The 22188-nt window shown below is 40.7% G+C and overlaps 1 protein-coding gene across 6 annotated transcripts in view; it reads right to left on the bottom strand.

The window, feature by feature from the left end:
* Positions 1-22188, bottom strand: part of LOC119971728 (synaptotagmin-7-like) — an 883832-nt gene that overhangs the window by 236371 nt on the left and 625273 nt on the right. For 3 of the 6 annotated variants that reach the window (XM_038807686.1, XM_038807685.1, XM_038807687.1), the window contains one exon: positions 9047-9409. The exons of the other annotated variants lie outside the window; for them this stretch is intronic. In XM_038807686.1, the coding sequence (XP_038663614.1) occupies positions 9047-9409 (363 nt within the window). The remainder of the gene's footprint in view (positions 1-9046; positions 9410-22188) is intronic. 6 annotated transcript variants of the gene reach the window in all.

Here is a 22188-nt window from a genome sequence, read left to right on the forward strand (position 1 = left end):
TTAAAGGACCACTGTAACTGTTATTATCTTAAGAAATTATTTGTGTTGTGGAGAAACCTGTGATGCTTTTATAACAAAAAAAGCGCATATTTTTCGACATGAAAATCTAACTGTATTGATCACATAGGAGGCAATCAACACATTTACCTTGCAGGATGATGATAAAAAGATGCTGGCAAAAATTTCATTGGTGGCAGTAGATACGCTGCCTGATCCATCAGCAATTTTTATTTAGCTTCAGCTGTTTGTTCAAACCCTATTCCAGGAGGATTGGGAAGCTGTAAGTGACAGTAGAGGGATGCTCATGTTCAACCTTGCCCCTTGTAAGTTTATGTCTACTTCGCAGCTTGCAGTATTTAGATTTCTGGCTGAAGTATCACTATTTTATTCTGGAACTGATGCAAGACACAACAAATCATCGGTTTATGTGCAAGTACTATTGGAAATGCCAAGAGGAAAATCTAGGCCATTGTCCCTGTAAATAATTGTGAATCAATAACATCTTGAAATCTCTCTTTAAAAATACTGTCAAGATATACAGAACTAGATCATGATGATTATCGCTGCACAGAGCATTGCACTCTTCAAAAACACTATTTCAAAAAGGTTAAATTTTTCTTTTTTCAATTATATTTTCCTTCCCTGATCTCTTCAAGACTTTTACTCTTTGTTTAGGTATAAATGCATGGGTTCCAGTCACGCCTTGTAGCTCACCAAGTAACCATTGTGCTAATAAATGTATTTGTGGCTTGGCTATAACTATTGGAGTCTGCACGTCCTCCCCCTGTGTGCGTGGGTTTCCTCCGGGTGCTCCGGTTTCCTCCCACAGTCCAAAGATGTGCGGGTTAGGTGGATTGGCCATGCTAAATTGCCCGTAGTGTCCTAATAAAAAGTAAGGTTAAGGGGGGGGTTGTTGGGTTACGGGTATAGGGTGGATACGTGGGTTTGAGTAGGGTGATCATGGCTCGGCACAACATTGAGGGCCAAAGGGCCTGTTCTGTGCTGTACTGTCCTATGTTCTATGTTATTGGTAATTTATTCAGCCAAATAAGCATCTCAGCTAGGCACAAACCCACCCTCACAATAACCATACATGCACTTTCCAGCCAAGATTATTTGATGCATATTGTCGGAATGAGAATTCTGGTCAACTTTCCACCTTTTCAAAAAATAAATTTAAACCTTTTTCCAGCATTACAGCCATCAGTTAACTTAGCACAGATTGCACCTGGGATCTCATAGCTGTCTATGACTCAACTACTCACTAGATAAATTCAGACTCATTAGAAAGCATTATTTAAAGCTTATGCAAAACCATATGTTGTGATGGATTCCGTGGTTTCAAAGTTTGCACTCATTGAAACAGACCCTAATTGAAACCAGAAAGAGAAAACAAAAAGGGAAACTAAGACTGAAATGTAGTTTAAAAATCAAAATTTATGGAAGGCGGAAACTGGTTAAAACTTTAATCGCTCATCCCGCTGGCAGCACACCTCCGCCCATAGGTTTCTCAGTGGCATGGGGTGGGAATTCCCATTGACAGCGGCGGGAACAGAGAATCACACTGCCAGTGAACGGCGCGCCACCTCCTGCTGCCGAGCAACTTGCAACAGGGAGGTTGGAGAATCCTGCCCATTGTCTAAGTTGACAGGTGAATAATAGCCATTTGGACTTGCATCACAATTGTTGGCATTGATTCTTTAAGATAATTAAAAACATTTAATGGTTCAGCAGAAAAATTGGCACATTTTAAAACTTGATTTTCTAATTTTTGTAACACAGTAAAACTATTGTGTCAACACAAAACTCGTATGTAATTTGCCCATTAGGAAATCACTGAGAGAAATGCTATTTCTGTATTCAAGCCCCTCTTTCATTCACTTGTCACTGTTTTAACACATGCTGCACTTGCAAGATTCTAGCGAGATTTCTGTTTAAAAGATTTGGCAAAGACCTTATCATCTCATCTCTGTTTATTCTAAAAATACATGAAAGTCATCAACTTTTCTCCTCTGCATTCCGCCTTTGGTATCTTACCTGATTTCTATTACCTCCAAGCACAATATAATCAAGCACTGGACACTACATTTACTACAAAGAAATTTCCGACCTCGGTGAGAAAAAATGAAGGCCTTGCCATGATAGTTCTCAGTTAACATGCCAAAGATAAATTGCTGTAGGAGGGAGAGAGAAAATTGGCTGGATAAATCTAGCAAATTTCACACAGATTTCTCCTTCGAGATTTTGACCTCCATTCTGTGCTAATTTGGCTGACAGCTGAAGCAGCAGTTCCATATTATGCTGTTCTTCAAGGAGATGGTGGGGGGTGGGGAGGGACAGTCATCCTACTTAGTTACCCCATACGGAATGCGGATTTTGAAGCCCTTTAAATTCAATATGCCTGTCAACCACTATATAGGTTCTAAAATAAAGAAGGGTTAATTGAATGAAGTACAAGTGGATGCCCGGTACCAGTGAAGCCAACCGATGCAGAGATTTTTGTTTCAGGAGCAGAGAAAAAAAATTAAGGGGAAAAGTATCTGCCACATTTCAAAAAGTAGTTAGTCATTTTCTGCCAGTTTGCCTTAATTATTAAAGTACCTATCCCTCGAACCTGATTTTGGTTTCAATTAACCGTGAATATGGTAGTCAGTTGGTGTATTTATGGACAGCTAGTATAATTACTACGCTGCAGAATGTGAACTAAGTGCCTACTTAATAATTTTGTTGAAACAAACTCTCCATATTTATGACCAACAAAGCTATACAATTAGCACATTTATTAAGATAATGGATTCCATTTCATTTCACCATTTGAGCTATGTTAATTAAAATAGTCTGTATTTAATTAAGGACAATTTGAAGATTTTGGATAATAGTTAGATTATTATAAATCAATTACCACTCAGTTCCTGTACAAAATATCGGATTCTTTTTTCAATGCTTGTTTCTTGAATTTGTAGTTAACAGTTTTTTAAATTCTCACTCGTGTGTAGCTAAGTGAGTGCTGACTAAATATTTTTGCATTGGTTCAATTGGAGACTTAGGCTGCGAGTTCGGGGCAACGCTAGCCCAGGGCACAAATCCTTTAATTGGCACTAAATCCCATGAGGCCAAAAACAGATTTGTGCCAGCGAGAATCCTGATCACGATCTTCCCCGCTCCCCCGCTAATGACGACTAAGTTCATGCTCATGTTGCAAACCGGATCAGCATATTTTATAATAAAATTAAGTGTGATTATTTCCACCCTCAATGCATGTTGCCACCCTCTCGGCGTGATGTCATGCTGGTGCAAAGTACTACTGGTTTCCAAAACAAAAATCCAGTCGTGATGACCTTGCTGTGGCATACAGGACATGGCTGGGCAGTGCCCTAGGACTTCCCCTGGTACCACCAACCAGGGTCAATGTCAAGGACAGGCCCTCTGGAGAGCCCCATTGGGGGCTTACCTGATATAGGGTTGGGGCGGGGGGGGAGGTAATGGGAGGGCGATATCATGCTTGTGAGGTTAGGGGGTGCCTGTATTAGGGTGGAGAGGGCCTGGTGCTTGGGAAGGTGGGGGAGGCAGGTGTCCGATCCTTGAGGGGTAGTGGGGGTGTCACCTCAATGCTTGTGGGGGACAGGCTGGGCCGGGGCCTGTGAAGGTGGGGGTGGGGCGGTGCCAATGATGAGGAGGGGGAAGAGTGGTCAGGTCACCTCCATGCTTTCACGGTAAGCGGGTTGCCCTGATCTTCGTGTTGTGTGAGGTACCCCAATGTTTGCGTGATCGGATGGATGCCCCAATGCTTTGTGGGGGGAGGCGGGGGGCTGCCGTTTATTTAAGTCGGAGATTGGGGTGCCCTTTAAAAATGGTGCCCCGATCTCGGGATCCTTGGCTGTGCCGATGCCTTTAGGCTGCACCCTTCCAGCTGATTCTCTGATTCTTGCCCCCTTTTTAAAATTGCACAGGATGCTGTTCAATACAGCGAGAAAAGCTGGCCGTGCAGCCTGCGAGCTTCGCACCAGTTTTCTTGTCTGCATTTTTGGCACAATTCAATCTTCAGTGAATGAATGTGAGCCTGTAAGTTCGATCTCTCTGCAAGAATAATTCTTTATATGGTCAGCACCTGATCATGTCAAATTCCTTTAATTTCCAATACCACCACAAAGGTGGCCTCTCTCCCTCCCTCTCTATTTTACTAATGAACTTTCCTCTCCTTTTGCTCCAAAACCTAGAACAATTGAATTATTTTCTTCTTTGCATCCTTAATGATTCACTAATGTCTTTCTGGAAGGGGAACCATCCAAACCTGTAAGGATTGGTCCACATGCAACTCCAGTCCTATACCATGTGATTGACTCATAATGCCCTTTAAAATGTAGCCTAGCAAGCAAGTAAGAACAATGGATAAATGCAGCTTTGCTTATGACATCCATATTCCAAGAACAATTCTTTGAAAAATTATTCAGATTTATACTGTTGTTTGAACAGAAATATTGAGATTGGAGTGTTTTCAGAAGGACCTAGCATTTTTAGATTGTTTGCTTGGGATTGTCAGTATCAACCAAGACAAATTGTCTGGATTTGTCTTTTTTCAGGTGTGACAGTTGCTGAGATTATATTTGAAGCTGCAAAGCACAGCCATTTTAGGTGAGGTTGCAAGGAACCTGTCTTGTTTTCTTCTACTAGACTAAATGGAAGGGAAATTATTTGAATTGCGTTTTAGGCATGCACTCCAAAAGCTACATAATCATCCAATCTTCACTCCATACAGGTGTTTTAGTGCACCTGAATGTCGATCCAGGAAATCTACCTTTATGACATATGTTAGTACATAATTATGGATGATGGAGAAATTTGCTCTAGTCATTTTAAACAACTTCTCATTTTATAAAATTTATGTCAATCAACTACAAGAATTTGATTGTACCTTAATTTTTATTAATAAACATTTTATTGAGATATTTTTTGGCTTTACAACAACAACAAAATAAACAATGTACATGAATCTATAAACATAGTGCAAAAGCCATCTCCCTCCCTTACAGGTCCCACCTTTATTAACCCCCTACTCTAAACTAATCTACTCCCCCACTTCTGCTGATGATTAATTTTCCACAAAGAAGTCGACGAACGGTTGCCACCTCCAGGCAAACACTAACATTGACCCTCTCAAGGCGAACTTGATTTTCTCCAAACAGAGAAAGCTAGCCATGTCAGATAGCCAAGTCTCCGACTTCGGTGGCTTTGAGTCCCTCCAAGCTAATAATATCCGTCTCCGGGCTACCACAGAAGCAAAGGCGAGAACGGCTGCCCCTTTCTCCTACTGGATTCCCAGATCTTCTGACACCCTGAAAATCGCCACCTCTGGACTCGGTGCCATGCTTGTTTTTAACACCGTGGACATGACATCCACAAACCCCTGCCAAAATCCCCTAAGCTTTGAACATGTGGACATGGTTCGCTGGCCCTCCCGCACTCTTTGCACACCTATCTTCTACCCCTCTCTGTCCCTCAGCAACATTCCCTCCCTCATCAGCAGAACGTTTCTTCCCTCCCCCCTAGTAACAGCACAATGTAAATAAACCCCTTTGATAAGCCTAACATCTGCTCATCCCCCACTACGCTTCCGTGAGCTAACCCGCCCAGCTAGCCTGGTGGCCCCCACCCCTGCTGCCAGACATTCTCCCACCTATTGTTCCCTCCCCACCAACCCCCCGCTCATCCACACATAGTCAAATGACAAACAATCCCAACACAATTACCGGACAGAAAAAAAAATGCTAAACAAAGAAAAGATCAAGCAAGAGATCCAGCAACTAAATAAACACACCTCCATCTTCCAACAGTGCAAATGTAAACTTTAACTCACTCAGTTCTGCAACTGGCCCCAAATTAATACAGAAGGCATTACAAATAATGTCCACAAAACAGAAAATGAGAAACATTTTTAAACATGAACGTTGCAGCAAAGTTCAAAAGTCCAGCGTTTCCTCAGGTGACTCAAAATAAAAATGTTGCTCCTCGTACGTAACCCAGAGATGGGCCGGATACAGCAGTCCGAACTTCACCTTTTTCTTAAAAAGAATCGACCTGATCTGGTTAAACCCCGCTCTTCTCCTAGCCACCTCCGCACTCCGGTCCCGATAGATCCGTAGGATACTGTTCTCCCATTTACAGCTCCGTGTCTGCTTGACCCACTGTAAAATACGCTCCTCATCCAAATACCTGGGGAATCTCACCATCATTGCCCTCGGGGAGTCTCCCATTCGCGGCTTCCTCGTGAACGCTCTGTGAGCCCTGTCCACCTCCAAGGGTCGGGAGAATGCCCATTCCCCAGCATCTTCTCAAATATTTCCGCTATGTATGCCCCAGTGTCCGATCCTTCGGACCCCTCCAGGAGCCCAACGATCCTCACGTTCTGATGGCGGGACCTATTCTCTAGGTCCTCCACCTTCTCAGTAGCCTTTTCTGCTGGTCTCAGCATCCCACCTCCAACTCCACTGCAGTTTGATGTTCCACCTGGTCAGCCAGTGCCCTCTCTACTTTCGGGATCTCCCGATCTTGGGCATCCAATCTAAGCTCCAGCCGCGCAATTGACTCTTTAAATCGGGTCCAAGCAGTCCCGCTTCTGCTCGGCGAAGCCCTCCTGGATAACTTGCACCAGCTGCTCTGTTAACTGGGTCGACAAGCCAGAGGTCCGGTCACCCTCCATGCTTTCTCCCGCTAAAGCTTCAGCCCAAACCTTCTCTGTCCATCTGTTTCTGACTTTGCGAGCACTTCTAGTCCTCCTCTCCATGCACCAACGTGGGAATCCAGTACAAAATTGCCTCTGTCATCGATTTTTCAATTCAAGTCCGGTGAAAAATCGGGGGGAAAGGTCCAAAAGTCTGACCCGAGCGGGAGCCACGAAATGTGCAACTTACTCCTTAATAGCCGCCACCGGAAGTGAATTTGCCTTTATAAAGGCGAGATTGATTGTATGACAAACAGGATATTGCATGCCTTCAATATGATAGGCAGGAAATGCATGCATGTATTTTTATATTATGTACAAGTGTTTATATATTTTCTTTAATTGTTCTACTAATGTCAGGTGTTTAGTTATAATGAGATTGAAATACCTGAAACATCAGTGGGTCTCTTTGCATCTTCAAGGAATGATTTCATATTGCCCTAAGCCCCTGTGAATTCTACACAATTTTGACCCTTGATTAGTATTCGTTTTGAACTCTTAGCATTCTTTATTCAACTAATAAAGCTTGGTAACATTTGAGCACAGATTATTTATTTATTCGAGACAAAAATTTGGAACCGTATTTGTGATTTTACAAAGCATCTCAACTTTCCCTCCAATGACCTCAATTTGGCATTTTGTAAATTATGTTTGCTAAGCAATTTTTCATCACAATTCAACTTTGCCGTAATCAAGCATTCGGTAACAAACATAACCTCAAAAACCGTTGAGCCTCAATGCAGAAAAACATAGCAAACTGCAGTACATAGAAAACTGCAGATCCAATCCCGGTCATGAATACAACGGAACAGGGTACAGAGCAAACCCTGGTTCCAACATGGATATTTAGAGGAAGTGACCAGTCACTGAGAGATTAAATGAGACAATATCTTCAAAATAGATTTTACAAAATAATATTTTGTTGAAAAAGAAATGTTCTACTTTTGTTTCAGTAGGTAGAAGAAACCACAATTGTTTTGGTTTAATGAGACTGTGCTGAGATACATTAATTTCGTTTTTTTAAGGAGTTCACAAAATCCAGGACAATTGCTGAATTCAAAATTACATTGTCACAGTAAATGCATGGTTGACGCAAACTCAGCCTTCACCAGTTCACCAGGTGCTAACATGACAGTTCAAGAGCATTCCATTGTAGAAATGCATACATACCTGCTCCATGTCTTACTGATGAACAATAGTCTGATTATAGAGTTAATACTAGTGCTGCATCAAATATGTGCTTCCCTTTCAACTTCTGAAAATGTAAAGAGCATTCAAAATAATTTTTGTTCTTTAGGTATTTGATAGGCATACATGCCCATTATCCAATTGGATTGTTCCACCATGCTGCACACAATAGCAGATACAGTAATAGTGCAGAAGAATTACAGTGATGCACATTGACTTTTCTAAGACCTCATGTACACAAAGACATTGCTGGATTTTTTTTTGCATTGGCATGCATTCAAATTATGACAGAGGTGTATTTGACGCAACACTAGTTGAAGCACTTGCTTGAAAACACTGGGTGGTTTTCTTCAGCTAAACAAAAGATGGTTTCATTTGATTTTTTAAAAAGGTGAAGGATAACTTCAGGATTTGCAAGTTTCTGCTTCAAATATAAAACGTTTGTGTTTCAGAAGATAACAATGCACCAAAGATGGGAAATTCTAACGGCACAAGATCCAGGGTCATGTACATAAGTATGAAACAGAATACAATGTTGGAAATCTTAAAGATCTGAATTGCCTTCTTCTCTGGATACATTGGGATGTGAGCATCGCTGGCTGGGCCAGCATTTATTGCCCATCCCTAATTGTCCTTGAGCAGTAGTGATGAGCCAGTTGTGTTCCAAAACACTTCCTATTTCTATACTAGAATAATCACACTGCTAAGTAGTTGCCATGGGCAACAACGGCTCTGCAACAATAGTGACCTGTAAATTATTTCTACTTGAATCCAACTGTTTTGATATTGACAAGTCCTCAACCTGTACATTACACCCTGGACCTGAAGTGAGAACTTCTCCATCAATGGCAGGGATAAGTTAGGATTGCAGTATTATCCTTCACTATAGACTTGGTGATTTGTCCAGGAAATCCTGTAATTCAGAACATAAGCCCAACTCAATTTACAGTTTTTTCCCTGCAGAATGTTTTGTTCAAATATGTTGCTGTGGATAAAGTTAGCAAAACACAAATGAGAAATTAAGGCATACCCACACCTCTTAATAGGTGCGGTCCAAATAAAAGTACAAACAGATTTATAATCGGGGATATGGACATTACTCTTTTTTTTGGGTGGAAAGGAAAATGAAGAGAGACTTACAGGAAAGACTTCATATCTAACCCTCGATTACGGAGCTGTCCCATCACGTAATCCCAGCTCCCAGGGTTGGAGCGGCTGCGGCCTCCAGCTGTACGATTGCGTGAGCCCGCCATACCGCTCGGCCTGTGCTGGGCTCTGTAGGGAGACCTGCTGCCGGAGGTTGTCTGCTGTTGGAACTGAAGCTGCCCAAGACTCTGGCTGGTGGTGGGCTGGCTCTGGGCAGGTCTATGGTGCTGCAACGGCTGCTGGAGGCTCTGCTGCCTCTGCAGCGTCCGAGGTCGTGGGCATTTCGGCTGTTGGTCACCTGGTGGCGTAGATATGTGCTCTAACGTGGATGCTGCTGATAAGGTCGGCTCATCCAAGCTAACAGTACAGCACGACAGAAGAAAAGAGCGGAAAGAAAGAGTAAAGGGAGAAGACAAAAAGCAAAGCACAGTTAGCGAAGTCACCTGCAGTGAAGTACAGTAATGCGTCTTGAGTTTGTTGGATACCTGGCTTTGCTTTGCACTCATAGGTCATTAACACATCATTACTGGCAGGTGATTCTCATTTCCTGTAAAGTGGCTCGTTACATTGTTATCGACTCCAATTTAAATTGTTCTTATTTTTTGCCCTCCTCATCACGATCAGCCTGTGACTTGCACCAGTTGTCGGAACACAGCAGGTGAGTAAGGGTTAACAGAAATGCACTTAATTGGTTTGCTGAAAATAAAACAGCTTTAGCTATGGATCGAACATCCTTCCCCCAGCACTGGCGGGTAGTAATAAGCAAAACCAGCATCAGGACTAAAATTATTCATAGCAATTTAGGAAGTTAAACGTAATAATACCTATAGGTGACAAATGTTCAATTTCTAGAAATAACTTGACTTGTTAAAAAAACATACTGCAAAGAGATGACAATGAAAAGTAATGTTCGGCATGAATTCCCTGGCATATTTGCACCTTCATTATATTTCTGCATCAATTTTTGTTTGCATTAAACACCTCCAGAACCATTTTTGTATAATAATTGACGGCAATCGTGTTTTTCAATGTTAAAAACAGGGAGAAAGCCTATAAAATTGGGGCAAGAATAAAGCTTTATCAGTGGTAATCTCAAGTCACTTGGCAGTAAATGACTTGAATATTGCTGAAAAGAGAGACTTGTGCCAAAGCATTTGCACTCCAGGACACATGAAAGAATGCTAAAATTTCAAACAATCACAGACATTTATGTGACATGAAAAGGGTGCTGACAGATTGGCAAGTCAATTCTGATTTGCTGAGGTGTTGCAATGGGGAGAACAATGGGGAACTACAGGCACCCAAAGCTTCTGCATAATTCAAAAAAGGCTCAAGGCTTGAACATATTCCTTTTGTTTTCAGAGAATGGGCTCCTGCGTCTGAGTGTATGCTGCTTCAGGCAAGCGTAAATGAACCATGTTATGAGTTTAACTGATTATCTCAAATTGGTTGTTAGTGCAGCAATTAGGATTGTTCAGCAAGTGCTGCCCAATCACGGAACCACATCCAACTGTGAACACTTTGCTTTGGCTTTTTTCAAGCATGAGCTGGTTGAGCATGGCCTGTAATCTGGCCGTGACAAACAATTGAAGGAACACGCTATTTGATTTAATCAGCCGATCATTAGAACACATACGGCCTATATACCTGGCACTGCACCAGTCCAAGAGATGTTACCCTCCTACCTAGTGAGTATTTCCAATGTGTAGATGATATGTTTGTGATCTTTGAATCTGCAGGATTTCCTCACATGACCTATACATTCTATCCCATGCTCAAAATCACCTGGCTCCCTTTCTGTGAGGTTACTTTCAAGATGAGGATTCCGCTAATGGGTTCTCTACTGTCTACACAAGCCTAACTTCACCAATCAACATACACGTTGGAATTTCTATACCTCCAAGCACTATAATATTGGCTTTATCAGCAATCTTGTAAATAGGACCTAGTTGTATGCTCATTTAAGACAGAAGTAGAGTATATTAAAGTTATCCTGGTCAGATCGTGGATCACAAATCAGCCAAAGGCCATAATTTTCAGACCTAAAAAGTGCTGAGTCTGTCTCAAATTACCCTGGAAAGGCAAAGCACCTCAAAAATTTAAACAATAGGTTAGACATAGACATAGAATTTACAGAGCAGAAGGAGGCCACTCGGCCCATTGAGTCTGCACCAGCCCTTGGAAAGAGCATCCTACTTAAGCCCACACCTCCGCCCATACCCGTAAACCAGCAACCCCACCCAACCGCTTTGGATACTAAGAGCAATTTAGTATGGCCAATCCACCTAACCTGCACATCTTTGGACTATGGGAGGACACGCACACAGACATGAGGAGAATGTTCAGATTCCGCACAGACAGTGACCCAAGCCGGGAATCGAACCTGGGAACCTAGAACTGTGAAGCAACAGTGCTAACCACTGTGCTCGCGTGCCGGTTAGTGTTAAACAAGCTGTTTCATACTACTGCTATGCTGTTGCTACATGAGTAGTATTTTCCACAAACAGGATGTTGCTGCAGCCCAAGAGATGTTATGCATGCCACACAATTCAGTAACGTCATGCATGAATTTTAGATGTGATATCAGTTATGTCGGCTATACGTCCCAATGATTGGCTGACCAAATCAAAGAGCATATCATATCAGTTGTTTGTATTGACAGAGTACAGTCTGTACTCCACCATCCCACGCTTGCAATACTTAAAAAAGAAGTTGACTGTTAGGTGTGACACCTTGATTCGGCAGCACTTGCTGAACAATTCTGTGTGCGCTAATAGCTATACTAACATCCAATTTAAGATAATCAGTCAAGTTTGTAATGTGGCTCATTAATTCTTGCTAAAAGTAACATTCAATAATACACAGGGACTCATCCAAACCTTGTAACTTCTTTTAATTACTGGGAGCTTAAAGAGCCTATCATGCACCAATGCTTTCTCCAGAGCAATGATTTTGCTTGTCAATTCATTTGCACTCTATTCTCCTGTAGTATAAATTGTTGTGATCATTTGAAATTTGTAATTCTTATAATCTCCTTAGTGTAGCTACACAAAGAAAGCAATGTCAGATTATAAATTAGAGAGAGAAAAAGAGAGGAAGTTAAAGTTGTTGCAGTTTATTTGCAGAGGGTATTTGACCTTTGGTCCTCTATTCATGGAAATAGTGAATTTATAAAGAACATCACTGTCAACTTATATTTCAATGGACTTTTAATACCTGCGGAAGATACAAGATTTTAAAGCATAGTCAATGTTTGAACTTGCAGTCTCCTTTATTCTAGATATCCAACAACATGATCAACTAAACAATGATTATCAAAGGACCTTACACAGTCAGAGTGAGAGAGACTTCCTTGCAGGGACTCAGTTCTATTTTAGCTGCTGCCACTGAATCAGCACTAGGTATATTCTCCTCAGCCAAGTTGTCAACATTAATTACTTTGATAGCATGTCTCTGCTCCTATGCATGATTGCAGTATTGTAGGCAAACTGAAAGCTGTCTCAAAATATCAACTATATTTTAACGTCTCATCAACTTTTATTTAACACTACAATTACTTTGGGTGGCCAGGGTGGACGGTAGAATTATTTATTTTCAAAACTTTTATGTGTGCAAGGTATACATTTAATATCCCAATTCAATGAGCAAAATGAGAGCTAATCTTAACAGTTTTTCAAAATATTAGCATAAATTTTATTGGCACAATAAAAGTTTGAGCAGACTGCCATTTCTTATTTTTTCCTCACTGTGGTCATGAATGTTAGTGATGAGAGATGGAGCACTTTCCATTCCAGGCAACCTGTGTCAGTACCATGCACTCCCAGGTATGGCACTGCTTTATTCCACAGTAAAACTCCCCCAGTCAAGCCCCATCACACTAGTGCACCTCCATTGCAGTGAAAGTTTAATTGCTCACACAGCCATACTGTGACCTCTCTGACTGGATTATGAATTAATGCTAAATTGGGGCAGTTTTGTGCTGTGGGTCAATGTCCATTAGCAACTGAATGAGTTGTGAAAATACATGCCACAAAGAGCCCTTGCAGCAGACAGACAGATCAAACTCATTCCATCCACCTGAGTAGGACTCAAATCAGATTAGATGTGAAAAGTCAGTGTCTAACATACTGCACCACCTACCCTGTTTATGATCCATTTTTGTGCTGGTTAGGGGCTTGTCAGTGCAGGCTGGGACCAACAGTGTGCTTCCCATACCTGAAGTGTGAATGTTAAAATAATTAAATGTTAAAATAAAAAGATCAAACAATCGTCACATCACTGCATTAGGTTCATCAAGAAGCAATCTGCAATTGGAATTACTAACAAATGTTGGGCCCAATGTACATTACAGATGATGAAATCTCTTCAATTCAATATTTGGATAGTCCCAAACATACTTGTTTTAAAATGTTCAAACACCTATCAAACATAAATACAGATTTTGACCTGAGTCAATGGACAAGTGGGCAAATGAATTGGCGAAGAATGCTTTCTTTTCTTCCTTCTGCTTGGCTTTCCTTCCCACCCAATTCCAAAAAGTAGAAGACATTCAATATGTTGGCACTGCTATATAACTGGCACCTTTAATATTTTAATATTACTTTTCAAAAAAGATCAGCAGGAAGCAGAGTCTATGAAGCTGCAGTGTGCAACAGAGTCCACTTGCTTGACAAGAGGTGAGAGTTAGCTAAGCACATGACAGCTAAGTCCTCAAGATGAGGGGTGTTTTAGTTCACATACATGGTATAAAGTTGGAAGGAGTGTAAAATCATATTTCAGTTATAGCAATTACTCAACACTTATTTTTCGAGGGGGCAAATGTTGATTTGCAACTTTAAACAGTACAAGTCCTGGAGGTCATCATGGGCCCTAAAGATTAAAGTAAATTAAATTGCTCCCTCACCACCAAATCTTACACAAAGCAGACACATGTTTCAAAAGTTGGATGTGAAATTGAGAGATTCTCACCATACCACTGTAAACATGCTGTCAGTTGCTAGTACTGCTTAAAACAAGACATATATGAGGCAATTGGTAACAAAGAACAAGCACAGAGCAGCACCAACACTGATGAGGGGGATAAACATGGCACTAATTGGCAATTATGCACTTAGATTTGCTGGCACGTAGCACATTCATATCAAACAGAGAACGCACACATTTGCTGCATTTCAGAGCTTTTGTACAGGGACAGCAATAAATGTCTGAAATGGATAACACTGGAATAGGAGAGTTTATAGTGTTAAGGCTCTTTGTCAGGATTACACACATTCATTCACTCATTAGAGATCGAATTCTGGAGTGAATTACCAGCATAATTCATCACACTGGAATGCCATTAATCATGGTTCAGTGATAATTGCAATGGTATGTCCAGATATATAAATACAATGACTGGTATCCTAATATAACCAGAGATATCTTTTTATGCAATGTAAATCATAAACTAAAAAGTCTAAAGGGATATCAAGTTTGAGTCCATGAATTAGCAGATTTATCTTTGTCCAGAAATTAACATCCGAACTTGACCGCAAGTCCCAGGACAGCATAAATCAGAAATAAATACTCTAACAGGTCAAGAGTTACCTTCGATGCACACTCTTACTTATGTTTCTAAGGCACTCATTACCTAAAAAAAGGCATGTCAAATAGAACGGCTTTCAGCGCATGTGCTTAGATAACAGATCAATGCAATAGTGAATGTATTCAAGTCTCACATCCAAGTTCAGTCAGAGATTTTGCTTTTGTTTCAAACAAAGCAACCATAATGTAAACCCGCCATGCATAAACACAACACCATTTACCTATATAGTCACATGTTTTGCTGCACAAATCAGATGGTGCCATTAATGTATAGAATTTCACAAGGTACTTCACAGGAAGAGAAACAAATGATGAGCAGCAAAAGACAGATTGGGAGAAATGATTGAATGCACAATTGAAGTAGATTAAAGAGGTAAGAGAAATATCAAGACTGAGGCGCTTTTGGAGGAACTTCCTGAGAGTAGGGTCAAGATGGTTGAAGACAGTGGCACTACGATACAGTAGAATGCCATAGGATGCATAGTAAACAAGAGTTGGAGTCCTGATGAAGACAGACTGGGATGCGGGGCTGGAAGAGGTTGAAGAGATATTAGTGTGTGATGTTGTGAAGGAATTTGTATGCAAAGATCAAGTTTTTGAATTCAATGGACTGAGAGATGGGAAGGGAATTCAAGGACAGGGACACTGGGTGAAGAGCACTTTAGAGTACAGAATGCAGGCCGAGGAGTTGGAGAGAGATCAAGGCGAGTTTGTGCAGGATGGAACTTGAGCAGCTTGTAAGTGATCTGTCAGAGAAGATAAGATAACAAAGGTAACAAATATCATTAGCAGTAGGGCTATGACAAGGATGGAGGTGAACTAACCTTTGGAATTGGGTTCAAGCAAACATGAGGACAGATAGGATGTTGACTTTAAGCTCAGCTCATAGAAAACAGGACATTTGATCTCAGGTTGAGCATGCAGCCACCAGAGGTTAATGGATTTGGAGTCAACACTACAGTGTGGTAGGAGCAAAAGAGGATGATTTAATTTCTGCTAATATTTGGCTGAATATCATTGAACTTTCTCCATGATGTTACTTGATTTCAGACAAGTAATTTGACAGTAAAATGGTAGCCATGGAGATGTTATAGCTGTATATCATATGGAAGTATGCCCCATAGCTATACTTAATATTGTTGAAACATGTTTGGGAAATGAGAAAATGGGAGCGAGAATGACATTTTGGGATATCTCAGAGGAAACAACAGGGGTGGGTAATTGTGCATATGTCTGAGTGTGGGTGTGTGAGAAATAGATGGAATGTAATTTTGCCCATGTGTGCATGAAAGAGAGTGTGGGTCATATTTCTGTGTCCCATAAATATCGGGAACGGGTGTGAAGATTGGCAAACATAGGCAGTGGGACCTAAAATTTAAATTACCCTTCAAACAGAATCACACACAAACAGAATCATACACAAACTTCCCTTTCAGAGGCAGGAAGAGGTTCAGCCAAGGTTTGGGTTGTGAGCCCACACGCACAGCTTGTGACATCAGGGTCGCTACTGCCAGACCAGGGGAAGTTTGTATTTCACATCCAACAGTGCAGGTAACTTGGAAGAAATCTTCTGAGGAGTCAGGAACATTCTGACAGGTGAGCAACATTAAATATCACTATTATATCCCATCTCATAAGTTATACATGCTTTTACTGCAGTGTTTGGTCTAGGGGCTCTGTCATGGAAAGTAGGCTAACCATTACATCAACCATTATTGTGTGTTATAGAGTCATAGATGTTTACAGCTTGGAAATAGGCCCTTCGGCCCAGCTGGTTCATGCCACACAGTTTCTATCACTAAGCTAGTCCCACTTGCCCGCATTTGGCCCATATCCCTCTATACCCATAACGTGGAGATGCATTATATTATATTATATATTATATTATATATATTATAGTACTTCTCCCAAATAGATATTATTATGCATCTCAAAATTGTAGAAAATAGTGCAAACTCTCTTATGATTTGAAGTGATTTTAATGCTCACGGTGTTTTAACTTAGAAAAACAAATGCCTGCTGTTTAAATTTTAAGAATAACTAGCCCTCTATTCCTGGAGGGCTTTAAATGAGAGGCCATTTGATGTAACTTAGAAAAAACCTAGCCATCTGTTGCTTCAGTTTCGAAAGGTTTCATTGTCCGAGCTATAATCGTTTGTTTTGGCAGTTAAGCCGATTGTGCTTGCCTGAGTTTCAAAATCTGATAAAGCACTTAGGTCAGCAGTTAGTCGTTTACACAGTTTTTCAGGAGGCTGGTAGCATGGCTTAAACCATAAGACACAGGAGCAGAATTAGGCCACTCGGCCCATTGAGTTTGCCCCGCCATTCAATCATGGCTGATATTTTTCTCATCCCCATTCTCCTGCCTTATCCCCATAACCCCTGATCCCCTTGTTAATTAAGATCCTATCTAACTCTGTCTTAAAGACACTCAATGATTTGGCCTCCATAACCTTCTGTGGGAAAGAGTTCCACAGATTCACCACCCTCTGGTTGAAGAAATTCCTCCTCATCTCAGTTTTAAAGGATTGTCCCTTCAGTCTGAGATGGTGAGGGCTTGACTGATGGTTTTAGGAAACTATAATTTGTGTTTGATGTGCTTTCTGTATATATATTTGCATGCTTTCAATTATCATCTCCAACAAGAGAGAATATAAATAATTTTGAATTGACATTCAGTGGTATTACCATTACTAAATCCCCTATTATCAACATCTTGGGGTTATCACTGACTAAAAACTGAACTGGACTAGCCATATAAATACTGTCGCTATAGGTTGGGGATTCTCTAGTCTGCCCAAAGACTGTCTACCATCTACAAAGCAAAAGTCAAGGAGTGTGATGGATAACTCTCCACTTGCCTGCACAAGTACAGCTCCAACAACACTCAAGAAGCTTATCAACCGGAACAAAGCAGCTCTCTTTATTGGCACACAATCCACCAACTTTTTTAAAATTAAATTTAGTGTACCCAATTATTATTTTTTCCAATTAAGGGGCAATTTATCATGGCCAGTCCACCTAACCAGCACATCTTTGGGTTGTGGGGGTGAAACCCACGCAGACACGGGAAGAATGTGAAAACTCCACACGGGTAGTGACCCAGGGCCTGGATTCGAACCCGGGTCCTCAGCGCTGTAGTCCCAGTGCTAACCACTGTGCCACCGTGCTGCCCTCCACCAACTTAAGCATACACTCCCTCGACTACCTAAAAGGATGAGGGCAGCAGATCATTGGGAACACCACCACCTGCAAGTTCCTCTCGAAATCGCACACCATTCTGAACTTGGAGCTATATTGCCATTCTTTCACAATAACTGGCTCAACTTCCTTTCTAACGACACTGTGGGTGTAGCTATACCAGAAGGACTGCACAAGTTAAAGATGGCAGCTCACCACCATCTTCTCAAGGACAATTAGAGATGGACAATAGATATTAGCCTAGACTGCAACACCAACATCCTGTGAAAGAAAAATAATCAACTTAACGACCACTTAAGGGGATTTAACATTTTTTCAATGGCACTGGAGTTTCTTTTCTGTGTGGTATGAGTGGTAGAGTGTTTGACTGATAATTATAAATAGTTAGAAGTATTTTTTTAGGTCCATTTCAAGGACTTCCCATTGCTATCATGTGGTTCCTGAGGTCTGTCTTTGTGGATACTGTCTGAATGGCTAAAGAGGATACGTGGGGGCTTAGCAAAGGCATGGGAGATATAGCAAGGCATGGAGTGGTTGGGAGGGGGTGAGAACATTATGGAGAGTTGGGCAGAGGTCCTGGAGAACCGGTGTGGACCTTCTAATCAGCCTGCCTCCGCACCTGCATGCCTCTGTCACATGCCCCCAGGCATAAGACACAAAATGTGCCCAGCCACATCTCTAAAAGACAGAAATATGGTGGGTATGGAGAAGGTGACTGGTTCATATTGGTAAAGTTGTGAATTTTCAGAGATAAAAATCCAGCCATGTGATGTGTGACAAAGTGAGTCTCTGCGTGTGTTCACCAGAGTGAACGAGGGAGAGGGTGGAATCTGGTGAAGCTTCTGGGAGGGGAAAACAAGATGGGGCAAGGTTCTTAGTTGCATGGGAGGCAAAATATCAATTTCCCAGTGTCAGCATGACTTTGGGAAGAAAGTACAGCAGATTAAAGGAGAATTGTTGTTCCCGACAGCATTAGCATGTGAAGCACTTTCATTAAAACAAATGGCAGCTGGATGAAATTAAACCTTTGCAAATAAGTCAGCAGCAAACAATGCAATCTACCGGGTGGATTTGGAATGAATAAGAGATGCATTTCTTTTATGGGGAACTTTGTTGGCCCAGGGAGCTAAGCTGTTGCACTGAGTTAGGGTAGGCTCTGTCCAGGGAGGTTAGGGTTTGGCTTTTCATGGAAGGGAAGTTGGGTCGTGAAGAAGGGTCCCAGGGGATAGAGGGAGGGAGCTGGACAACAAAGGAAAGGTCAATCTATGCCAAAGGCAGCCCAAGCATGTTAAAGGGGAGATCAAAGGTGTTTGAGGGCAGCCCAGGAGAGTTAAGGCGAGATAGTGAGTTTGTGCATCTGTAAGAGTGAAACACGAGGAAGGGGAGCCTTGCTGACCACAAACACTACAAAAGAAAACATTATGCCAAATGTCAAATATAGACAACAGATGAATTCACAAAGGGAAAGGTGGGACGGAGGTCTGACAAGCAACACAGCTGGTGATAGTGTGAGCTCTGACAGATAAACAAGTTATTTGGAAATAAAACAAAGCCAAATGATGAACCAGATGAGTAAATAAATCATGACATTAAATTAAATGACAGTTTGAGCCACTGACTGGTTTACATGGCAGATGTCTCTGGAGAATAAATATTTTCATGTTTTACTTTTGATGATTTCATTTTGTAAACAATTTTTTCTTTCCATTTTTATAGTCAATTATATCATTTGTTTACTCCTATCTTTTAATTCTTCTGTCCTACTAGGGTGTTGCTGCAGGTCTGCTTTCCCATGCCATGTTCAAACTCTTTATTCTCTCTGTGCCATGACTAGGTTTGCTCCCTTTCTACCCTATATCTATCAGAAGGTCTGCCCCCAGGCATCTGCCAAAAATGTTTTTAAATCATCTGTTGACCTGCCTTCCTATTTCCCTTCTGTCTATTTATCCCAGGGAAGCACCTTGATGTTCTAATTGGATCAAGCATTTGACATAGGAGTCATAATTGTAAAATCAACTACAGCTCTATGAGTTGTAAATGCGAATCAGGTAAGTATCTGTACAGAATCACACGCACCAGGTTTGTTGCTACAGATTTAAAATCGTCATATAATTTGACTGTGCAACAGTGCAAACAAAACGTGCTTGAGTACTTCTTTTCGCTAGAAGTAAGAAGTTATCATCCCTCATCACATTCCATACCACTAGCTTCAGGGAATTCATCTCTTTTTTGCTTTATTGGCCTCTATTTAAACTTGAGACCTATTCCTATAAATATTTCCCCCATTTTTTTCAGGCATACATGATCTTAAACTCCTTTAAAAAATACTTAGTCTAACCGTGAGTCTGGGTTTCAATGTAAATGAAAACGTGAACTGTTAAACAGGTACAATGTTGCAATAACAAAAGGCAATAGCAATGTGTTTGGATTATGGTATGAGGTGCAAGTTTAGTTGAAAGACTGAACTCAACACAACTCAAACAGCACTAATGCAGAAAAATGTTGCAGACATCTGTGATTGCTACTCACTATAGAACTAACAATACATAATTTACAAGCACTCTTGAGCTTCGAGTTATCCTGTGATGATAATTATAACCAGGATGTTGATGGTTCAATCCAATTGTGCTTTTGTCTTAAAAAGTCATATAAGGACTTCAGATGCTCAATGCCAGGACTTCAAAAAATAAAGGTTCAATATAATGAATGGATACAAAATGTAATCTTTTGAATTAAAAGCATTATTTGCCTTGAGGTGCCAGTAATCCCGTTTTGTATCCTTTTCCTGGATTGTGACTTGCTCATCAGCAACAAAGTGATAATTTCAACCAAAGCCCCAACAGTGCCATTAAGTATGCCCCGCACTTATCTGATTGCCTGTAGGAAAGTTAAGCTGTGAGAAATTCTCCTTGATAACTTCCTACCCAAAAATGCAATCGTGCATAATTCCAACATTAGTATTTAATGACAATGATTTTATAAAAAGTGTCAAATTAACTTCTCAGTTAGAGTGTCAAAGGTGAAAACAAACAATATTGTCTATGTGACATGGCTGTTGTTGGAGGGCATTTTCTGATACTGGACTATGTTATAAATTATAGGTGGGCCTGTAACTACATTTGTGCTCCTATATTACTTTTGAATAGTTCTGATGAGACAAAAGATACTCATTGGCTTAGATGCCTGTTTAGAAGAAGCAATTTGTAGAAATAGATAATGTATACACAATGCTTGTTAATATCAGAAAGGACACAAAATGGCTGTTAGTTATTAAAGCAACACTAAAGACACAAAATGGCTGAACTAGCCACTTTCCTGAACAACAAGTTACAAACTGTGTAAACTACCTCATGAGAACCTAAGGAGTATTTTAACAGCCACTGATAACAGCTTCACAGAACAAGGAGTGTAATGTATCCTTGATAAAGCTCAAGGTCCACAGCTACAGAGAGGACATATCCTTGTCTTAGTTTTGAATGACTTCTGTTTGAAGTTAGGGGTGGGTAAGACAACACCAACTTTAACCATATATGAGATAACTGGGATGCTAAGAAAATTGATTGACTACATGTAATGAAGTGTGATGCGAATATAGTTGATTGATTGTATGTAAATAAGAATACATCTAATTCCGCGCCTTGAATCTGTATATTAACCCATGTGAGCCTTAGCTCAAGTGAGAAAGGGTGCTGTCAAAAGGCTGCGGAGCCTCAGGCCTTTTCTCCCAAAATTCTGATATAATAAACTGCTTTTTCTTACTTATACTTAGGCCTTCTTGTGAATATTTTCACCTTTAACAGCTGCATCATTTGGAAATTGCTGCAAACTCTCCCCAAGAGATCATTTGACATAATCAAATGCACTTTTTGCAAAGATCATGTAAAATCTAATGTGTCATGGATTCATCACTCATTCAAGCTTCTTCAAAAAGTTCTACATAATTATTTCTTGACCTGAAAAGTTACCAGCAAAATTCCAAAATATATATTGATCCTGATGTCATTGCTTTTCAACTGAGGAAGAAACAACCCTCCCAGATGACAGCCCAATTTGCCCAGATTCAGCCATTCATGAACCTTTAAAGCCCCCTGTGGAATAATTGACAGTCTCAATTTATTGCCATCACAAAGCGCTTTAATTTCCTAATGGAAACCAGGTATTTATTCAATTTTATTATCTATAATATTATAGCTAAATATTCTTGCTAGTCATCTTGATTCTAATTCTGTCTGGGCACAGAGATGTAGGCTACTTTAAATGTACATGATATAACTAACTCAGATCTTGTGTTTTATGGATTGATTTAGTTACCTTTAATAAAAAGGGAGTGAGGGTCATGGTAAATTTGGTTA

The sequence above is a fragment of the Scyliorhinus canicula genome, chromosome 9 (assembly GCF_902713615.1).
Source record: "Scyliorhinus canicula chromosome 9, sScyCan1.1, whole genome shotgun sequence".
NCBI classification, from domain to species: domain Eukaryota; kingdom Metazoa; phylum Chordata; class Chondrichthyes; order Carcharhiniformes; family Scyliorhinidae; genus Scyliorhinus; species Scyliorhinus canicula.